This window comes from Pipistrellus kuhlii, unplaced genomic scaffold (assembly GCF_014108245.1).
Source record: "Pipistrellus kuhlii isolate mPipKuh1 unplaced genomic scaffold, mPipKuh1.p scaffold_m20_p_8, whole genome shotgun sequence".
NCBI classification, from domain to species: domain Eukaryota; kingdom Metazoa; phylum Chordata; class Mammalia; order Chiroptera; family Vespertilionidae; genus Pipistrellus; species Pipistrellus kuhlii.
Genome location: NW_023425584.1, coordinates 13,852,574 through 13,868,478, shown reverse-complemented (window position 1 = coordinate 13,868,478; position 15,905 = coordinate 13,852,574). Strand labels below are relative to the sequence as shown.

The 15,905-nt window shown below is 45.0% G+C and overlaps 1 protein-coding gene across 2 annotated transcripts in view; it reads left to right on the top strand.

The window, feature by feature from the left end:
- CYFIP2 (cytoplasmic FMR1 interacting protein 2) overlaps nt 1-15,441 on the top strand; it is a 104,176-nt gene extending 88,735 nt beyond the window's left edge. For both annotated transcript variants that reach the window (XM_036425025.2, XM_036425024.2), the window contains 5 exons: nt 6,526-6,598; nt 7,067-7,161; nt 11,916-12,154; nt 13,306-13,453; nt 15,053-15,441. In XM_036425025.2, coding sequence (XP_036280918.1) covers nt 6,526-6,598; nt 7,067-7,161; nt 11,916-12,154; nt 13,306-13,453; nt 15,053-15,220 — 723 coding nt within the window. In that variant the 3' untranslated portion in view covers nt 15,221-15,441. The remainder of the gene's footprint in view (nt 1-6,525; nt 6,599-7,066; nt 7,162-11,915; nt 12,155-13,305; nt 13,454-15,052) is intronic.
- The last annotated feature ends 464 nt before the right edge of the window (nt 15,442-15,905 follow it).

Here is a 15,905-nt window from a genome sequence, read left to right as displayed (position 1 = left end):
ATCTGCTAAAACAGTGCAGTGTTTCTCACCCAGAAACGGAGCCTAAAGGGAGAGGCTCTTGTTCTACATGAGCCCGGCATGCCTGGGATCACAGTGACCCTGTTTTTTAAAAGATGCATTTTGAATTTTCATGGTATCCTGTAACCGAGAGAAAGCAGTCCCCCATTAACCTCATGGACTGCATTGGGAACATGAGGTTTTTGTGGTATTTGATGGTCTATCAGTTTTAAATTAAGTAAAACATAAAAGGACATTTTTAAGGCTGAAAGCAGTGCCAAAATAAAATACTCATCCCTTGAAGAATTTTGTTGTGGGTTCCTTACCAATAAAATATTTTTGCATTCTGACCAAAAACTTTTTGGCTTGGACTTGCACTGTTGGCAAAGAGCAATTTTACATTCAATCTTGATCCTTATTAATCTTCTAATGATTACCTCTCTTGTAACCATAATACTTTAGTAGTTGTCCTAAGCAACAGGAATAATAAGCATTACTGTGGCATTTGGTAGGTGCAGAAACTTGAGAAAACTCATCGTGGTTAGATCCCAGTTAAAAAATAAAATAAAAACTATAAAATAAATGTTTTAAGAACTGAGCAAGTTTTGCTATTGACTGCGTGTTATATGATATTAAGAATTTTTAAATTTATTTATTTATTAATTAACTAGAGGCCTGATGCATTAAGATTTGTGCAAGAATGAGCCTTCCTTCCCCTGGCTGCTGCCACTGCCCTTACTCCAGCTAGAACCACCTTTTTGCTCTACCCCAGGGCCACCTTTCTGCCTTCCCATGCTGCCCAGAGGGCCGGAGTGGCTGGGGCGGTGTGGAATGCCTGCATCCCGCCCTGCCCCCAGCTGCTCGGCTCCTGTGTATGTAAATTAACCCATCATCTTTGTTGGGTCAATTTGCATACCCACTCTGATTGGCTGTTGGATATTGGGAAGATATGGTCAATTTGCATCTTACTCTTTTTATTCGTGTAGATTTTGAGGGGGAGGAGGGGACTGCTTCTTGTATATGCCCTGGCCAGGAATCAAACAGGAAACCTTGGTGTATTGGATGATGCTTTAACCCAGTGGTCAGCAAACTGTGGCTCACAAGCCACATGTGGCTCTTTGGCCCCTTGAGTGTGGCTCTTCCACAAAATACCACGTGCAGGCACACACATACAGTGCTATTGAAACTTCATGGCCCATGTGCGGAAGTCGGATTTTGGCTCTCAAAAGAAATTTCAATCTTTGTACTATTGATATTTGGCTCCATTGACTAATGAGTTTGCTGATCACTGCTTTAACCAATTGAGATACCTGGCCAGGGCTAAGAATTTTTTTTTAGCATTGAGATCATAGTACTAGGATGTTCTTTTTTTTAGTTGTGTGCTAAAGTATTTAACACCGAGTAATGCAATAGCTTTAACTTACTTTCAAGTGATTCAGTAAAACATATAGTCAGAGCAGATGTGGCAAAATGTTTGCAGCAATGCTGCATCAAAGGTATAAGGATGTTCATTATTCAAGTGTTTTGTTTGTCTAACATTTTTCATAACATAAACCTGAGGGAGAAAAATGTAAGGTTGGTTTTAGGAAAGATGATTGTCCTGTAGGCTCATAGCCACTTATAGATCAAGCCAGGCAGTCCTGGGAGGTCTCAGCTCTCCCCTGTTACCCAGTTCTTCATTTAATAAGAAGCATTATTGTACTTCTATCCTAATAAATTCGCAGTGCCTCCCAATTAAAGAAATGGTATCTCTAAGTCTAGAGACCATCAGACAGAAGACCAAAAAGGCATCAAGAGGCAAAAGAGAAGGCAAGAATATCAAGCCCACAACCTGGGCATGTGCCCTGACTGGCAATCGAACCTGACCTCCTGGTTCATAGGTGAATGCTTAGCCACTGAGCCATACTGGCCGGGCTGGTCAGATTTTAAAAAGAAAACTGTAGACTTGGAGGGGGTGGGGGGGCCTTGGAAGACTCTCCGAAGGTGAAATTTGAATAAGTCTTTGTGGAACGGGTAGGAGTGAGTGAAGAAGGTTGACTTGGGAGGAATTTATAGGTATAAATCTATGGGTATAAATTTGACCACTTGAGGGGTCCTTGGAATCACACCACCAGCAGATCTTCCAAAATTTACTGCCTGCAAAGAGACTACTTACACAAATTCAGGATAGAGGCTATCTTTGCGGGGTGGAGAACACAAGTATCAGTACCTTCCTATTTCTTTTTCTGGAAGATGGCTCAAGATTAATCCATTCTTTAAGCTGCATATACATTTTGCAGTATGTTTAAGTTTAAAGAAACGTTAGTAGCTATGACCAGAAACCCAACAAATAAAGCAACAAAAGATGTGATCCTATCAGCTCTAAGTGAGGCTAAAAAGTTTCTCAGGTGGTGAGATTTTTAGTAATTTTCTCCTGTTTTTGATCATTTTACTTTTTTTTTTCATCATATGTATGTAAAATGGGGATTGGGGAGCATATTTCAAGTGTTCCAAGGCGTTGGCCGCATGGGCTGCTATGGAAAAGCAGTGGGTGTGGAAGTGAGGGGCCCTGGGTCTCAGTGTCCATCCCACTGGTTTTTTTTTATTATTATTACTTAATTTCTTTATTAAGGTATCACATATTTGTCCTCAAACCCCCATTTTAATACCCCACCCCTCCCCACTCACGCCCCCAACCCCCTATTGTCCTTGACCACTGGTTAGGCTCATATGTATGCACACAAGACCTTTGGTTGATCTCTCCCTTTTATCCCCACCCTCCCTTTGAGGTCCAACAGTCTGACCCATGGCTCCTTATCTCTGGGTCTGTTCTTGTTCATCAGTTTATGTTGTTCACCATTTCCCCTAGATGAGTGAGATCATTTCCTACTGTAAATATACTTATAAGAATCAAAAATGAGACATGCTATAATCGTTATGCTGAAAGGCATATGAATCAGTCTGTAGTGAGTTTCTTTCTGGGCCAACAGTTCTTTCTGGGCCAACAGTTCTTTTGAGACCCAATTTCAATGTCAAACAGTTCCTTGTGTGTACATGTCAGCAATGATATTTCAGTCCTGGATGGTGGACAAATGGTGGTAATGCAGGTCCAACCCTCTCTGGTTTGGTCCGGGGCAACCTGCAGTAATACACAGCTGCTGACTGCTATTATGGCCTTGTTGACAACACTACTTCTTTATCACTGTATTTGGGAACTTCACCTTCCTGAGAGCCTTCATTCCTCCCCCATAGGATGGGATCATAAGCTGCCTCCCAGGATGTTCTGGGGTGAAGGGTAGATAGTGGTACAAAGCACCTAGCACATGGTGCTCAGTAAACACTCGTTTCCTCCCGTTCCCTGGAGAACAAAATGATTATGTTGTTACTGGCTCTTTGTTCTAGGGAAGGACCCTGAGACACCATTTAATCCAACCTCTTCATTTTGTTCCATTTAAATTGTTCTTAATTGCACCTGAGAACAAATATATATATATATATATATATATATATATATATATATATATATATATATATATATATATATATATATATATATATATAAAAGCTCCTGATGCAAAGCATCCTTCTCAGCTCGACTGCACCTCTCCCCACCTGCATCCCAGGGGCCAGGCAACCTGTTCTCATCATTCCTGATTCAAATTCTTCTAGTTATCTCCAGAACGCCTAATAATATGAGGTTGACCCCTGTTTCTTACTTAGCCACTTTAGACAATACTTACAGACTCCCTAATGGAAAGATGAGATTTTAGCTCATTTACATCTCTCCTCATTCTTTTTCTCAATATTTCATTATACTACTTAGAATTTCTGCTGTTTTCTCTTGTAACTAGCGATAATATATTTACATGATACTCTAGTACAGCAGTAATATTGATTCTACTCACTCTCAGTGGACTTCACAGGCTAGTGGCTGGGTGGGTTCCTGGGCAGAGGTGAAGGCCAAGTGTGGATCCTTTCAGACTGAGATTGGACAAGAGGGAGGTGAGCCGTTAGCATTGGCACCCACAATGGAAGCTTGTTGTGTGTGCTCCACACTGAACCAGACATTTTTATCATCGCTCTGGCCTCAGCACACAGATACCTTCCAAGAAGGTGTTGCAGAGTATGCGGCCACCTCACCATGCAAATGGCCACCTAACGCCTCCTCTGGGAGCTCCTTGGCAAATGCTTTCCCACCTTTGCCAGGACATCACATCCCTGTGTCTTCCTCACCTTCGTTAACAAATGGCATTGCCAGGTGGAGAACACACAGGAAGTATGCCAGCAGGAAGCATCCTCCCCGAGAACCTTTGGAGTCCTGAAGTTTGCAAACTCGGAGTGGTGGTGGGGAGGAGAGGGGTAAATGGAACACTCTTGTCTCCCCTAAAGAAATTTGAAGTGGAAACCCATCATGTAAAATGAATAAATCAGCAACATTGCTTCTTTTCCCATCTCTTAAAGGTCTCCCGAGATCAATTTTACCCACATTAACAAAACAGAAAGTTGATAGTTTGTACCATGGGCAACTTTTCTAGTAGCAAGACATGTCCAGGAGCAACTAAAATTTTGGAAGCAAAAGGAAAGGTAAAAAAAAAAAAAAAAAACTTGGCAGTGAGGTTATGTGTATCTGCCTGGATACTTTAGCAGTTCCTCATTGCCCTTCAACTAAAATCCAGGCTTCATACCATGCCTCTGAGGCCACACATGAACTGGTCCCTCCCAGCCATCAGGGCCTCAGACTGGGCTATGATTCCTATATCACTTTATTCCACTTGACTTTCTGCCCCAGGCCCTTTGCACTGGAATGCTCTTACCTCATACCTACATAGCTTGCTCCCTCACTTCATTCCATTCTTTATTTAAATGTTTTTGCCTCAAAAAAAGATTTTTACCTAACTACCTTCTCTCAAGTAGTCCCTTCCCCAGTCACTCTAGCTTATTACCCTATTGTATCTTATCACTATGTGAAATTTCCTGATTTATTTACTTTTGTTTATCTGTCTCTATGAACTAGACTGTAAATGCCATGTGAGTGCAAAGATCTAGTTTAACTTGTTCAACATCATATCTGCAAAACCTAGAACAGTGCCTACTGCTCAATACGTATTTGTAAGGTCAATGTATGTATTCTTGTATTTGGAGGATTGTCATGTAGATAAGTATACTCATTTACATATTCATCTAAGAAACAGAAGGGGTAGGTATTCATTCACTTAATAAATAATTGAGAAACTATTATATCCTAGGCTCAAAAATGAATTGGGCTTCCTCCAGAACTACTGAGCTATTGATTACTGGAGGTATAGAAGAGTAACTAGCCTGAATGTTATCTTAAAAAATAAGTTATTAAATCAGTATCTATGTTTGTATCATAAGGAACTAGAGAAAGAAAAGCAAATCAAACCCAAAGCAAGCAGAAGGAAGAATATAATAAAGACAAGAACAGAAATCAGTAACATCGAAAGCAAAAACTATAGAGAAATATGAATGAAACTAAAACCTGGTTCTTGGGGGGGGTGGGAATCAATTGATAAACCTCTAGCCAGACTGACCAAGAGAGAAAAAAGAGAAGACACAAATTACCAATACCAGGAATGAAATAGGGAGATTACTATAGAACCCACAAATTAAATTTAGATAAAAGGAGCAAATCCTTGAGACACACAAACCCCCAAACTCACTCAGAAATATTGATAACCTGAATTGTCCTATTAAGAAATTTTATACCTAGTTTTTTTTATCTAAAATATATTTTTATTTATTTCAGAGAAGAAAGGAGAGGGTGAGGTAGAATCAGCAATATGAGAGAGAATCATTAATCAACTGCCTCCTGCACACCCTCTACTGAGATCAAGGCTTCAAGCAGGGTATGCCCTGACCTGGAATCAAACCATGACCTCCTGGTTCATAAGTCAATGCTCAACCACTGAACCAACTGGCAGGGCTATACCTCGTGTTTTTTATAAAAGCTTTCAGCAAAGAAAACTTCAAATGCAGATGGTTTCACTTGTGAATTCTAATGAACACTTAGGGAAGAAGTAATACTGATTCTACACACTCTCTCCCAGAAAATACAAAAGGGGACTCTCTTCCCAACTTATCTGATGGGGTCAGCATCATCCTGGATTAGTGAGTTGGAGGGCCGGCCCAGCTAGCTGCTTTGAATCCACAGGCCTCACAACCAATGAGCCAAACACAGTCTGGGGCCCATTATCTCTGCTTGATCCCACTCATTCACATTCTTCAGCAAACTCCTTATAAGATTGTAAGGAAAATGTGTTGCACATTCATGTGCCAGGGACTTTGCTATGAAGTTATGCATTCTCTCAATTAATCCTCACAGCAGCAGCCCATTAAAATAGGTACTATTCACATCTTCATCTTGCAGATAAATAGTCTCAGAGAGACTAATAGCCCACAGCTAGCAAGTAAAAGTGGCAGGATTTGAACTCAGGTCTGGCTGACTCCAGTGCTCAAATTTTTAGGAATGAAATTTCTCCCTGGTTTAAAGTGATTTTTTTTTTTAATTTCCCCCATCTCTGTTTGCAGTCTCAGGAGGAAGTCTGTGATTTGCTCCATGCTGCACCCTTCCAAAATATCTTGCCAAGAGTCTACATCAAAGGTAAGAAACCACTAACAGCCACTCAATAGCCAATTTGATTTTGAACTTCATGCTTACTTAATCTCAGTAAACCAGATCTGCAGTCAGATCAGGAGAAGGTTCTAGCTTTGGGAAGCTATGAAATGGTCACAGGATGGTAGACTTGGACATGGTACCCCAGGCCTTGTTTCTTCGTCCTTCTGGAACATCTATAGCCTCTTGCTGTATAGTCTGGGTTTGAATCCTTCGAGTGATGGGGAATTCATCATCCCACGAGGTAGATGATTCCATTGTTGGACAGAGAGAATAGGACCCTTTTCCTTATAGTGAGTCCTGATTACACTCACCAAAAACAAGGAGAAGAGTTCTACAGGCTCCATTTCAAGTTGTAGAACACAGCTAGGTCACCGCATCCTCTGGGAGTGTCCCTTCCCCAGGTCCCCCTGACGTGGCCTGAATCTCACGCTCTGCCTACTGCTCCTTTGACAGAGGGGGAGCGTCTGGAAGTCCGGATGAAACGCCTGGAAGCCAAGTATGCCCCGCTTCACCTGGTCCCTCTGATAGAGCGGCTGGGCACCCCTCAGGTAAGACCCTTCACCAAAAGGAGCTTTAGAGGGAGGGCATGTGGCCCAGCTCCTCCACTTACAGGGGAATTGAGGCCCAGAGAGAGGAAGAGATTGTCTAACCACAAAGCCTGTTAGTGGCAGGGCAGGTCTGGAATGAGATTTGCTGGCTCTCAAGCCTGAGTTCTTCCTTCCACCCCCTGTACCCTCTATACCCCCAAGATAGAAGGAAGCCAGACAAGTACCCATGATGCCCTGGTAGGTTTCGAGAGATCTGCTATGTTAACTCTCAGAATTAAAACGCCACACACCCTGTGAGCCAGCAGCCCGCGTCTGCATCTCTTTGCTAGAGAAATGCTTGCAGGAACCAGGTGTTTACTGCCACGTTGTTCATTAAAGCAAAAGCTAAATGTCAGTCAGTGCAGGGTTGACTAAACAAAAGTAGGTGACATCATCTAAGTGCCGAGCGCTTATTATGTAATCATGAAAAGATTGAATTTATCTGGGTGCATCCGTGTGGGTAGATCATAAGCACATGGATGGATGAATAAAGCACGTTGTTATACCGCAGCTCATACAGTCTGATGCCATTTGTATATTTTTAAACCCACACACACACACACAGTCATATAAATAAAACTTTTCCTAGAAAATGACACACATCTAGGCCATCCCTGAAGAAGATGAGAGATAGAGATGTGGGGATCAAAGACCAGCTTCCTCTGAGATGCTCGAATGTTATCAAAGGTGAATGGCATGAATTCAGCAACTGATTTTTACAAACCAGTCCTACCAGTGGCTCTGAACCTGGAAACAAGTAAGACAGGAACCCCTGCCTTCAGGACAGAATGAAAATGGGGAGAAAGAGATAGTACAAGAAAGCCATGTGCTAGAGGGCAGAATTCAGGAAGAAGAGAGACCCCGGGCACCAGAGGGAGCCAAGCCAAGATAGTTCATTTTGGTTGCCAAAGCTCACTGTCAAAGGTTTAGGATGCAGCTCCCTCTTGGGCTTACATTCCTGGGGTCCTCTGTGCTGTGTGTATCTGAAGACTCACACCCTGGGGCCTCTCTTCTCTCGAAAAGCACAGCAAGCATTTGGGACAAATTGCAAAAAATCCGCCCCGGTGTCACTCTGATGAGCCAGACCTTCTGCATGCCACCAACCTCCTCCTGAAAACGTGACTAACCGTTCTGTGGGCAGGCTCTTTGAGTCACCCGCAGAGAGTTCAGTCACTGTGCAGGGCACCCACTTTCTTTCCTGGCCTTCGGGGGCTGAGCAGAGGAGATCTTCTAGCGATTTCCTTTTAGGGAGAAATCCCCCAGGCCGGCAACATAGCAGTGTGCCTGCCCCGCAGCTGGTGTCATCCTGCAAGAATCCAGGCCCTCGCACCAGGCCATGGCATGCATTTCACTCGGAGCGCTGGACTGCTGCCCTGCTCTGGCCAACACCATTTCCTGGGGACCGATATAAATCGCAATTTGTCAAACGCTGAGTATTTTATAAACAAAAGCCTAGACAGTCTGCAGGAGAGGAAATGCCAGTTTTACAAATCTGCCGGCCCTCAAGAAAGAGTCCAAAACTGTGCTCATCCTGTGGGCCAAAAAGAGGTTAGCTAAATATTAACTTCTGAGCTGGCTGGGGTTTGGGGTGGGGGAAGGCTCATGTAATACAGGATGAGGCCAAAGGAGGTTCATAGTTGTTCATATGGAAAACAATACAATAACGAATAAGTAATAATACAAGAATAAGCTCTGTGTTTCGCCTCCTCACAACTACACACCTCCTTTGCCCCACCCATATCAAGGTCGGTGACAGGACAATTCTGCTACATATTCAAAGTCAGGAGGTTTTCACACGATGGCATCATTTGTATGGGTTTCTGGGACATGTTCAAGTGACCTGACTTGCTGCCCGGTGCTATCCTGGAAGGAACACTCTGGCAGAGGGTGAAAAGACCAGGGGTCCTCGTCCTAGCTTCACCCCTGCATTGTCACGTAACCTAACACTAGACATTTAATATCTCAGTCTTTGTTTTCCCATCTATTAAATGGGCTAGTAGCTGTTTTGTCTCCTTAGCTGAGCTGCCTTGCATGATCATTATGATGAACAAATAAGGCTTCTAGAAACACAAAGAATTATTTTTTTAAGAACAGCATCAGCCCTGCCAGCTTGACTCAGTGGTTGAGCATCACATGAGCACAAACAAATGATGCATCAGTGTTTTAAGAAAGCTCATCTCTGGGTAATGGGGTCTATGGGAAATTTTTATTTTCTTACATTTCAAATTTTTTTCTAGATTTTACCCAGGGACCATCCATGTATTTATAGTTCATAGGAAAACTGTAAGGCTAAACACTTTTTTAAGGAAAGGAATAAGGCCCCTAAACATTTCGGTCAAGGCCCCTATGGTTGACTGTAAGTAGGTGGGAGTGGGGTGGTCACCAGAATTCATAGTCTTTCTGCAGATTTATAAACCCCATTGCTAATTTTTTAATCCCCCCACAATTGTCAGTCCTTGAGGATTGATTCAGACTCACTAAATGCACAAGAGATTAATGAGTCATTCAGAACTCTCTGTGTTAGCTTACAAAGGAGAATATGCCTGACTCAAGATCCTTTATTTATTTATGAACATCTGCCGAAACCAGTTTGGCTCAGTGGTAGAGCGTTGGTCTGCGGACTGAAGGGTCCCGGGTTCGATTCCGGTCAAGGGCATGTAAATTGGTTGCGGGCACATCCCCGGTAGGGGGTGTGCAAGAGGCAGCTGGTCGATGTTTCTCTCTCATCGACGATTCTAGCTCTTATCCCTCTCTCTTCCTCTCTGTGAAAAATCAATAAAATATATTTAATTATTTATGAACATCTTCACTGTCCCGGGCACTGCCTTTCTGAAGTGAAGAACCAAATGCCAGCTTGGCAGAGACTTGCCTGTGAGAGGGGAATCAAGCCCCAGGCCCAGGGTCCTGCAATAGCTATTCCAAGTTTACCATGGCAATTCGAGTGCTCCCTTCTCCGCTCAGTGGCTATCTTTCTCTGCCCTCAGAATCAAGACGAGTCCCCTTGAATCAGGGTTCCCTCTCCTTCCTGTTTGAAACAAATGCTGTGAAACTCTTCTTCCCCAATTCACGGTTTATTTGGAGACTTCTTTCAGCGTATAGTTGTCATGGCAACTGCATTCCTGGCCCATAAAATATCCTAAAGGGCCCCAGCAGTGGTGTTTCCTGATTTATTTCCCTCCACAGATTAATTGAGAGGTTGTCTTCTTCCTGGGGGCTCCAGGGTTAGAGCTCGCATCAAGAAATCAGGCAGCCCCCAATCCCACCAAGCTCCCTGTAAAATGAGCTCTTTGGGGAGACAACTGCCGGGACAGGCCATCCCACACATACCCTGTGGATCTCTGGGTCTTAGAAGCCACCCTCATTAGCTTTGTCCTTAGATTTGGAGTCCATACTTTGACCTTAGATGTTACCATCTCTTACTTTGCACGTGGCTTTTGAGACCTGTCCCGCTAGCTGTTTTGACTCGGCACTCGGACAGCAATGAGTTTTGATGTGCTGGTCTAGACAGCCGATGGCCAGAGATGCAATAAGCAGACGCCAGGCGAGAGCCAGTTTATGTTATTAATAGAGATCATTTACAGTGGTCGGAGGACTTCTATCTAGAGGAAGTCATTCTGGGAATTCAGTGGCACATTGTAAGAGTAACTAACATACACTCCTTGTAACACATTCAACTGTACAGAGAAGTATTTAAAGTAAAAAGGGAAGCTCTCACCCACTTCGTCAAGCCCATCTGTTCCCACAACGGATGTTAATCCTTCTAACCTGCTAGAATGTTTTATACACACCCCACCCAGTGTTGTGTGTGTGTCTGTGGGCTTGTGTGTTATTGATGTCTTTTAATAGGGTTATCGTATTAAAACTAGAGGCCCACTGTGTGAAATAGCGAGGGACCCAGCAGTCAAGTCCCCGCCCACCCGCGTGGGCCTCGGTGCACACGCAGCCCCACCTGCCTTGAAGACAGTTGTGGGCGGAGATGGGAATCGGTTCCTGCCCTAACCTTTCCTTCTCAGGAGCACTAAAACTAACCTTTGTTGAAAGATGAGAATTGAACAGAGCAACACTTACTTGTTTCCATGAAGAAATCATATGACATTCAGCAGATGCTTTTAGGTATTTGGCCGTGACAGCATCACGGCCACGGGGTTTTTATAACAGAGATGTCCTTTCCTGAAACTTTTTCTATTCACTTAACAACTTAACCCACAGACCCACCAGGATTCAGAGCCTCACTGTATCACTCTCTGGCCCTCAGTTTCTTCATCTGTAAAACGAGGGTAATAATGACACATGCTACCCAAGGTTGGTGTAAGGAATAAATGAAGTCAGTACTTACCAAGTGTTTACAACAGGGCCTGCTGTGTTACACACTCAGCAAGTATGAGCCAGGAGTCAATAGCACTGTGGTAGCAATTATACCTTTAGTAAGATCGTCTCAGTTTTTTCAGGGTCTAGCTAGCATTTCACTCATTACATGGGTGTGTCAAAATTCCTTAAAACTGTTCCTCTCTCCATGGCTCCTGGACTTTACTTACCACCAGACTTCCCTGCTGCTGCCCTCAGGTTTACAAAGTTAAGGCCTTGCTCTGGGTAAGACATCAGTTCTAGTGAATGGATTCCAGGGATAGCCAGCTCCGGCATCTGGGAACCTCTGGTGGAATACGGGGTCTGAGATGTCGATAAAAGGTTCATCATGTATGTGCTTCTGTCCCCAGCAAATCGCCATCGCTCGGGAGGGTGACTTGCTGACCAAGGAGCGGCTGTGCTGCGGCCTGTCCATGTTCGAGGTCATCCTGACCCGCATTCGGAGCTACCTGCAGGACCCCATCTGGCGGGGCCCGCCGCCCACCAATGGCGTCATGCATGTGGACGAGTGCGTGGAGTTCCACCGGCTGTGGAGTGCCATGCAGTTTGTCTACTGCATCCCCGTGGGGACCAACGAGTTCACAGCCGAGTGAGTACCCCCTAGGGAAGGCGGGTCACTCCAACCTGCTGGTACCCCTCTCATCAGCTGCCAGAGCACAGCCAGAAACGTGGTGGGCAAGGGCAGGGCTGTGCAATGACTATTTATTGAGCACATACTATGTGCCAGTCACTGTGTGAGGTACTGGACCTACACCAGAGCTGAGCAAAATTAGACAGTCCCTGGCCTTGTGGAGGTTAGGGGGCCTACGGAGAGACATAAGACACATTGAATGAGACAGCAAGGGCAGGAAGGATGACAGATGTGAAAAGGGAGAGAAGTGGGTTATTAGAATTTAACTGATGGACTAGAACTGAGCCTTGGACATCACTGGGATTTATATCTTAGAGGAGAGAAGGGCACATTCCAGGAAAGACAACACGTGGCCAGAGGCAGAGATGAGCGTGTGCATGTGAGTGTGCACATTATGGCCTTCGGACCCATAGGCGGGCCCTTGGCTTTCTGAGACTGGAAGCTGGGCTGATTGAACGGGCTGGAAGGGAAAGTCTGCCCAGGGTGGGTTGCGGCTGCTGCTTGAGAACAGGAAAGAGCAGAGAGAGGACCCCTCCGCCTCCCAGGTTGCCCGAATTGCTGTTGAGACTTGCAGGGTGCAGGCTGAGCTGTATCCGGCTCAAGAGGACTTGCAGCCCCCGCCCCACACACCGGCGGCAGCTGCTCATGGGCCCCTGAGCCTCTCCCTGCCCTCCTGGCCTGCCCTGGCCAGTTGGTCTCCTGTCAGAAAGGGCGCTTCCCCTCACAGGTGCTCCTTGTCTCCTTGAGGGGGCCAAAACAGGTTCTTCTTTGACTTGCTTAAAATAGCAACCATGTAAACCTCATGGGCTGGTTGCATTTTTTTTTTTTCTTTTCTTTTTTTTCTTGCAAATTTGTCTTCTTCAAAGGTGATTTTTCTTACATTCGTGGGACAACAGACTGACACCTCTTTGTGGTTAGAAGGGCTTATAATATAACCACAGTCCCTGGAACAAGCGAATCTATAGCTTCTCTTGTGTCCATTTCACAAATTAAGGAATTGTCCCAGAGACCAGCTACTCACAAGCGGTGATCCTGGTCTCAGACGAGGGCCCTTCCCCCCCACACACACACCCACCTCTCACGCCAGCTGCTTCCCCTCCTGCTTCCAGGCAGTGCTTTGGTGACGGCTTGAACTGGGCCGGCTGCTCCATCATCGTCCTGCTGGGCCAGCAGCGTCGCTTCGACCTGTTCGACTTCTGCTACCACCTGCTGAAAGTGCAGAGGCAGGACGGGAAGGACGAAATCATTAAGAATGTGGTAAGCAGCTGGTGCCCGGGAGATGGGCCAGGCAGGCCTGACAAGCAGGCTTCTCTCGGAAAAGGAGGGTGAGCTGATTATGGAGCTAACTCCCCACACGGCAGGGAGGCACAGAGACACTCAGCGGAGGGGGCCTTCTTGTAGAAAGCCGTGAATCATTTGCTCCTAACCCGCTGGGATGAATCAGGTCACCCTGCAGGGCAGGGCCGGGCCGGGCTCCAGACCTGAAATACACCTTCCCTGTGCCAGCTGGGCTCGGCCAATGCCAGTTCCTCGTCTGCACAGACTTTCCCTGAACATGGGAGCTGTGCAGGTGTGGGGTGTGCAGTGATGTGAGCATCTTTTTATGTTCTTATTGGCTATTTATTTATCTTCTTCTAAGAGTCTATTCTAGTCTTTTGTTCACTTCTTTATATATATATATATATATATATATATATATATATATATATATATATATTCTGGATAGTAATCTTTTACTAGGTATGTGATTTACAAGTATTTTCTCCTATTCCATGGATTGCCTTCTCACACAGTTGGAGTGTCCTTTGATGCAAACAAGCTTTTCAATGTAGTCCAGTTTATTTTTTTCTTTTATTACCTGTGCTTTTGGTATCACATCCAAGAAATCATTGCCAAATTCAATGTCATGCATTTTTTTCTCATTGTTATCTTCTAAGAGTTTTTTAGCTTTAGCTCTTATGTAGGCCTTTGGTCCATTTTGAGTTAATTCAGCGGTTCTCAGCCTATGGGTCCCAAGGGTTGAGATCTGCTAGCAGGATCCATCGGGAAACACATGTATTTACATTACAGTTCATAACAATATCAAAATTACAGTTATTAAGTAGCAACGAAAATAATTTTATGGCCGAAGCCGGTTTGGCTCAGTGGTAGAGCGTCAATCTGTGGACTGAAAGGTCCCAGGTTCGATTCCGGGCAAGGGCATGTACATTGGTTGCGGGCACATTCCCAGTAGGGGGTGTGCAAGAGGCAGCTGGTAGATGTTTCTCTCTCATCAACGTTTCTAGTTCTCTAGCTCTCTCCCTTCCTCTCTGTAAAAAATCAATAAAATATATATATTTTTAAAAAGAAAATAATTTTATGGTTGGGGGTCGCCACAACATGAGGAACTGTATTAAAAGGTCATGGCATTAGAAAGGTTGAGAACCACTGAGCTAATTATTTGTGTATGGTATAAGGTAAGGATCCAATTTCATTCATTTGCATGTGGATATCCAATTTTCTCAGCACCGTTTGTTGAAAAGACTATCCATTCTCCATTGACCTATCTTGGCATCCTTGTCAGAAATCATTTGACTGTATATGGAAGAATTGATTTCTGGGCTGTCCATTCCATTGATCTATCTGTCTGCCTTCGTGCCAGTGCCACTCTGCTTTGTAGTAAGTTTTGAAACTCACAAGGTGTTTTATGGCCAAGTTAACATTTGATTACCAAGCTCTGGGGACCTTTAAGCAAGAGAGTGATGTGATCATTGAAGCACCCTAGACCCCAACCTCGCTGAATTTTTCTCTTGCTCACCCCTTTATTCCTCTGTCTCCTCCTCCCACTCCTAACCTGAATGGCCATGTCCTTTGCAGCCGCTGAAAAAAATGGCAGACAGGATCAGGAAGTACCAGATCTTGAACAATGAGGTTTTTGCCATCCTGAACAAGTACATGAAGTCCGTGGAGACAGACAGTTCCACCGTGGAGCACGTGCGCTGCTTCCAGCCGCCCATCCACCAGTCCCTGGCCACCACCTGCTAGGCAGAAGGTCCTGCAAGCCCTCAACCTGGAGGAGACCATGCAGCAGGAGAGAGAAAGCCATGGCCAGCCTGTAATGGGGTCTGACTGGACAGCGTGTGGAATGGACCTGGAAGCCAATAGGAACCTCCCCAGACACATCTACGCCTCCCAAGGCTGGGCCTGTGCATGCTCCCCCGACATCTCCATAGTGGTTTTGTCTTAGTATAAATAAAACAAACACACACACACACACACACACACAAAAAAAAAAAAAAAAAATAGGGCAGTATGTGCTTTTGTTTTCTTCTTTCTTTTCCTCAGCTGTGTTAAGAGCCCTTGTTAAGAGCCCTAGTTTCACCCTTTCTCCATCTCACAGCCCCATCCCACATCTGTGGTTGCTTCCCAAGACTTGCTCCCAGATGGTGACCTCCTACCCGGTGCCCACATGTGACTTCCAAGCTGAGGTCTCAGAAATGGAGAAAAGAGTGTGGCCATGGCCCTAGAAATCAGCCTAACCTGATGGTCAGGCCTCCTCTTACTGGCTTCTTCACCTCCTCTGGCTCCCTCCCCCAGTTTTTCCGGGTGGGCACCTCCTCCTGCTCTGGACACCAGGGATTCTACCGCCAAGACTACTTCTGGACCAAGGCGCCGAGAGCCCTGGCGAAAGAGGACAAGGTGTCAGCACCATGGGAGAGGGTGTTGGCTC